This window comes from Dipodomys ordii, unplaced genomic scaffold (genome assembly GCF_000151885.1).
Source record: "Dipodomys ordii isolate 6190 unplaced genomic scaffold, Dord_2.0 Scaffold103, whole genome shotgun sequence".
Taxonomy (NCBI): domain Eukaryota; kingdom Metazoa; phylum Chordata; class Mammalia; order Rodentia; family Heteromyidae; genus Dipodomys; species Dipodomys ordii.
The window spans coordinates 2,825,215-2,831,040 of record NW_012267319.1 but is presented as its reverse complement, the minus strand read 5'-3'; the positions used below and the strand labels follow the sequence as shown (position 1 = coordinate 2,831,040).

At 62.6% G+C, this 5,826-nt stretch overlaps 1 protein-coding gene across 1 annotated transcript in view; it reads right to left on the bottom strand.

Annotated features, from left to right (window-relative positions):
• Positions 1 to 600: 600 nt before the first annotated feature.
• Rrp1 (ribosomal RNA processing 1) overlaps positions 601 to 5,826 on the bottom strand; it is a 10,430-nt gene continuing 5,204 nt past the window's right edge. The window contains exons 6-13 of the mRNA XM_013027356.1: positions 5,137 to 5,266; positions 4,989 to 5,053; positions 4,683 to 4,894; positions 3,358 to 3,437; positions 2,652 to 2,749; positions 2,418 to 2,437; positions 1,488 to 1,607; positions 601 to 863 (exon numbers count right to left, since the gene is read on the bottom strand). Of these exons, the coding sequence (XP_012882810.1) occupies positions 637 to 863; positions 1,488 to 1,607; positions 2,418 to 2,437; positions 2,652 to 2,749; positions 3,358 to 3,437; positions 4,683 to 4,894; positions 4,989 to 5,053; positions 5,137 to 5,266 (952 nt within the window). The 3' untranslated portion in view covers positions 601 to 636. The remainder of the gene's footprint in view (positions 864 to 1,487; positions 1,608 to 2,417; positions 2,438 to 2,651; positions 2,750 to 3,357; positions 3,438 to 4,682; positions 4,895 to 4,988; positions 5,054 to 5,136; positions 5,267 to 5,826) is intronic.

Below are 5,826 nucleotides of genomic sequence, written 5' to 3'. Positions count from 1 at the left end.
CGGGAATAGCAGCAGGGCCCAGGGACCCAGCCCCACCGACTGGAATGAGAGCAGAGCCCACCGCGCGCTCCGGCGCCCACCGGACCCCCAACCTCAGCCACGGCCCAAGAGAACAGATCAGCAGCAGCTACACCCTCCGGCAACAAGCCGGGAACCCTCCACCTCAGAGCCCCAGCCGGCCACGGAGGGACCAGGCCACCCGGAAGGCGCAGACTCCACTCCCACAAAGCCAGACAGCACAGGCTCTGCTCCGGAGACGCCTGTCGCCTCACCACACTCCACAAACAGCAGAAGCAAAGCTGCTCTCGTAAGGCGTTTATTTTGTGGGGAGCTCAAGGTGGGTGATCTCCATGTAGGTCGTTCTTTCTGTGAGACAGGGTCTATGTAGTCCAGGCTGACCTTGAACTCATGATCCTTCTGTCTCACGTAGCTGGGATTGCAGGCGTGCATCACCACACCCACTGTGGGTAGAATTCGACCTCAGGAGTGTCAATTTCTGACTCAACAGTCATCATACACAGGCCTTAGCTCAAGGAAGGAACTCTCGAAGCTAGCAGAGAGCGCAGGAGCGTGCCCAGGTCCTCTGCCTTTATTCAGCCCGGCTCCAGCTTGTCCAGGACTGGCCGGGTGGCCTGGTCACTCCTTGCCTTCCGGTATCCGCGTCCGCTTCCCCTCTGGCTGCTGCGCTCCGGCCTTCTTCGCTCTGGCACCTAGCAGCTGCTGAGGCTTCTTCCTCCTTTTCCCGTGAGCCCCTCTCTGGCGGCCAGTCTCTGCCTGCTCTGCAGGCCTGCTCCTCTTCCTGCTCCTCTTCCTCTTGGTCTCCATGCCTGGGTCAGGACTCAGAGCCTCCTCCTCTCCTTCCCCTGGTGAAGCAGCCCAGCTGTGAGTGCACGCCAGCCTCCACACAGCCACGGCAGTGGGCAAGGGTGCTCACGCCACGGCAGTGGGCAAGGGTGCTCACGCCAGTGTGGACAACGTGGATGGTGCCGTGCCCCCAAGCCCAGGCCCCAGGGAGGACTGCAACTCCAGAAAGAGGACAGACCGGGAGGGGGGGGGTGGGCAGGGCCGTGGAACCAGTGTGGTCCAGGGAGTTACTGAGGTGACTGGCCAGAGCCCAGGCGCTGACTCCCAGGCCCCCAAAGGGACCCAGCAGCATTCCCCGGGGGGGGGGGGGGAGTGTGGCACACACGGGTTGCGGGTTACAGAAAAGGCTTTCCCACCCGGCCAGGGGCACCACCCCACACACCCACCGCCTGGGCAGAACACACCCCAAGCCCAGGCGGTGGCGTTACACACCGGCCACGCTCCTGTGGCCTCCACGCAGAGGGCCGGACGCCGCCAGGCAGAGCACAGGCCCCTGCAGGGCAGTTCCAGCCGGTGGCAGCCTTCAACCCATGAGCAGTGCCCAGCACAGCGGGCACCAGGCTGGTGCCCACCAGGGGGGACAGCGAGGCAGCTCCCCTGCCTCCTCATGCCTCCAGGCCTACCTCCCTCCTGGGGTGACAGAGGCAAACTCTTCTTCTTCTTCTTCTTCTGCTTCCGCTTACGCCTCCCTTCTAGTAGCTTCTTGTAGGCTCTCTCCGGGACGTCGTCCTCAGGGAAGCTGCCTGGGAAGGCGAGGTGGGCTGGGCGCATGTGCACAGGGCCGCAGCACTGCACAGGGTGACCCTGGCCAGAACCAACCCGTCCAGTACCCATCCTTCGCACCCACGCCACCCCAAAGCCAATTCCTGGAGCTATATGAGGCCAAGGTCTACAACGGCCTGGGCTGGGCGTGAGGAGACGCGGGCAGGAATGAGGCCACACCCTGGCAGGCCCCTGTGCCTGAGAAGCCAGGCCAACAAGCGCACGTGCGACCACCTGCACCCACAGATGCCTTGTGTGATTGTGGCTAAGAATCCCAGGCTTCTCTGCCAGGCTGGCTTTGAACAGGCCTCCTCAGATCTCAGCCTGCTGAGTAGCTACGCTTACAGGCGTGCGCCACTGGCAGCCGGCATCATACATGTATTTTAGGCATCAGGATAGGTGAGCTGGGGGGTGGGAACAGTTCCCCAGGCCAGCGTGTAACAGACAAGGTGTCACCCATGGCATCTGCAGCTGCTGCATAAATGCCCTTCAGCTTGGCTGCAAAACCTTCCAAAACCTCCAGGGAGCTTGTGCAGGTCAAGTAAGTATACACCACACCAGAGTCTGGACACCTTCCCTCCCCACCCCCCAGGCCTGTGATGGATGCATGCCTGTGACACCTCTGTGCAGATGGAGAAGGCTGGTGGCATCCCTCAGCCCACCCTGCTGCCCCAGACACCATTCGCACCATGATAGGATATGCATTCGTGCGTGCGTGCGCGCACACACACACACACACACATACACACACACCCGTGGGTGGCCACTCAAGTGTCCAACCCGATCCTCACCTCCAGCCAGCTCCTGAAACCTGTAAGAGAAGACAGACACTGAGCAATAGCCCGGCTGTGCGGGGGGACGCGAGTGGCAGCGGACAGAGCTGCGGGGCCAGCGAGGGGCCTGCAGACACCCCCTGCAGAGGGCAAGCAGCCTGCGCTCCCGCCCACCCCACTGCGGTCACTGGAGGACAGCGCCCAGAGAGCGTGCGAAGCACAGGCAGCCGGCCTGCACCGGCTTCAACTCACTTCCGGATCACTTTGTAGAGCCGCTTCCTGTTCTGGGAAGGGATGCTCTCCTGACTGGCCAGCTCGAACAGTCTGTTAGCAACTGCCTCGTAGTCAAACTGTTTCAGAGAGACGTGGGATGGGATGGGATTGGGGGAGGCGCGAGGTCAGCCGCCTCCCCAGACCATGACCATGCAGGCCTCTCAGGTGGGAAGGTACTGGGTCCAGCACTGGCTTCTCTGCTCAACCATGATGCCATGTGCTGTCCCAACCCTTCTGGACAAACGGCACTGTAGCCGGGACGTGCCATGCTGCTGCAGGGCGGCGCAGCGCAGCGCAGCCCAGCCCAGAGGCACAGCACCTATGGCCTCAACCCGCAACCTCTGCCAGAAACGGCGGCGCCAGCGCAGTCACGGGTACGTTTAAAGCCCCATAACACAACCCGACAGGGTTTCAACCAAGGGACCAAACCTTCCTTGACGGGCGCGACAATTCCCACCTGCCGCGCCACATACTGGCCACTCAATGCGGCCGCCTCACTGAAGCCCAGCATGCCCACGAGGGGCCAAATGCCAGGGGAGGAGGCGCCAGGCGCCGCAGGAAGCACAGGATGCCACGAGGCGAAGTCGGGCCTGGCTTCTGTGCACCTCAACACCTGGCTGCCGTGGACAAAGAGACGCAGGGAACCCCCTCCCCTCCAACCCCCCACCCCCGTCCCTTGGCCTACCTGAAGTACGGGGCCAGTGTTCTCCCCATCCTCTCCCGTCTGCCCCTTGCCCACCTCAGGGTCAGCCCTACGGGTGGAGCCTAGAACAAGAGACCAAGAACCCAGAGCTGCGCCCAGTGTGTGCGACTCCAGAGCCAGCCTGGGCACCCAAGGCCCCGTGCGCCTCGCGTGTCGGGGAGCGTGGCGAGACGGCCCAGGATGTCTTGGGAGGCGCCTGTGCCGTCGGAGGCCTTCACGAAGGCAGCAGAGGTGGGGTCCGAAAGCCCAGCCTCAGGTAGACCCTTTTGGCACCAGACCCAACAGTGAACAGAGGACCGGAGTCAAGGCTCCAGACACGGCCAGGCCACGGCCACCGCTGCTGGCTCTGCACAGCCATTTAGAAGCAGTGCGTTCGGCTGTGCCTTTACCCTCCCCGCTCTGTCAGGCTCGACCGCAGCCTGGGGCAGAGCGGCCATCAGAGCACAGCTTCCATCCCAGAGGGGCAGGACCAGGAAGGAGGACCAGAGAAGTGACTTATGGAAGGCAACAAGGCAGAAGGCTGTGGTACAGCACTCGCCTTGCATGCGCAAAGCCCTGGGGTCCAACCCCAGGCCCAGGCCCCAAAAGCAGAAATATGTACGCTAGGTGTCCAGAGAATGACAGGGAGACAGAGACCCAGGGGCAAGGTACCCAGGCAGCTGGGCACCGGAGCAGCCCGTGCCAGCACACGTGTGGGAGCTGCAAGTGGCGAGCACGCACAGCGGGGCTGAGACGGGGTCAGGGGAGCAGAGGAGATGTGTGCTGTCAAGGACTGTGGGCCAGGCACCGGCGGCTCACCCCTGTAATCCCAGCTACTCAAGAGGCTGAGATCTAGAGGCTCACGGTTTGAAGCCAGCCTGGGCAGAAAAGTCCTCAAAATTAAATCTCCACTTAACCAGCCAACATGCTAGACTGGAGGTGTGGCTAAGTGGCAGAGCATCGCCATGAGCAAGAAAGCAGAGCGAGATCTCAAGCCCCACATTCAAGCTTCATTACCAGTACACACAGGCGTACACACACACACACAGCTTAATTACCAGTACACACAGGCGTACACACACACACACACACACACACACACACAGCTTCATTACCAGTACACACAGGCGTACACACACACACACAGCTTCATTACCAGTACACACACACACACACAAATACACACACACACGCAGTCTTCCGCCTCTGTGCCACAGTGGACTACAGGTGAAAGAGCCACGGGCCGGGGCGGCAGTGGGAGCCGCCCTGGGGAGCTCCGGGGCTGGCCGGGCCGGTCGTGGAGGCGGTGTGTGTGCTGGGGTCCTCACCTGCAGACAGGCTCCCGGATGGCGCGTCCTGTCCACGCTCAGCCTCGGCACCATCATCATCGTCATCATCATCATCGTCGTCATCACCAGCCGAGCCCTCATCCTCTCTGCTCTGCGCATCCAACTCGCTCATCAGGTCTTCGATGGCCAGCGGGGCCTGCTCCACGATCGCCTCCAAGATGCCCCGGGTGATGTTATGCAAGACCAGGGAGCTGAGAGAGGCAGCGCACACGGCCTGTCGCGCGGGGCTCAGATCCCGGGCAGCACCACCCCACCACGCCCCACAGCCCCGGCGGCCACACTCACTCCTGCGTGCAGGCAGCAATCCTGCAGAAGGGGTCGATGAGCTGCAGGTTCTGGTCCGCGGTGAGCTGCGGGGAAGGACGCAGGAGAGGTGGGCGGGGTCAGTCCTGGGCACAAGCACGGAGCCCGCCGGCCGCGGTCGGCGCCTCACCTCTGCAGCGCCCACTTTGCTCAGCTCCTCCAGGAAGATCTCCAGGAAGTGGCTCTTCACCCCATTGGGGGCCTCGCTGTCCGGGTGCAGGATCTCGGTGGTCAGCAGATCTAGCAGCTGCTCAACCAGTCTGAGGAAGAAAGAGGACAAGTACAGCAGCAGGCCCCCGGGGCCCCTGCTCCCTATGACCCAGGGCCTGGTGAGAACACACCGCCCCTTCCACACTGCAGGTGAACCCCGTGGATCGTCCTTGCAGCACAGAGAAGTCCCGCAGCCACAGGGTTATGAGGCCACACTGCACCCTGCGCAGTGTGTCCCAGGGACAGTTTGTCCCTGTCCCATGGAGAAAGGCTCCACCCCCTGCAAGTGGTCCTCTCTGTCCCTGGGGGCAGGTACCGCCTGGGCAGACGTGTTGGGTGAGGACAGTGTCCAGCAGGGTTGATGCCACAGGCCACCTGACATATCCCAGAAGCACTGCACGAGCACTGGCTCCACGCCATGCAGGCAGTAGCACTGCACGAGCACTGGCTCCACGCCATGCAGGCAGTAGAGGCACGCCACTGCTCTTCTGGGCACCCAGGGCTGGGTCAGAGCCCAGAGAGCGCGAGATAGGAAGCCGTCTAGGCGCACCCCAAACTAGAGTGCTGACAGAGAGCGCGAGATAGGAAGCCGTCTAGGCGCACCCCAAAC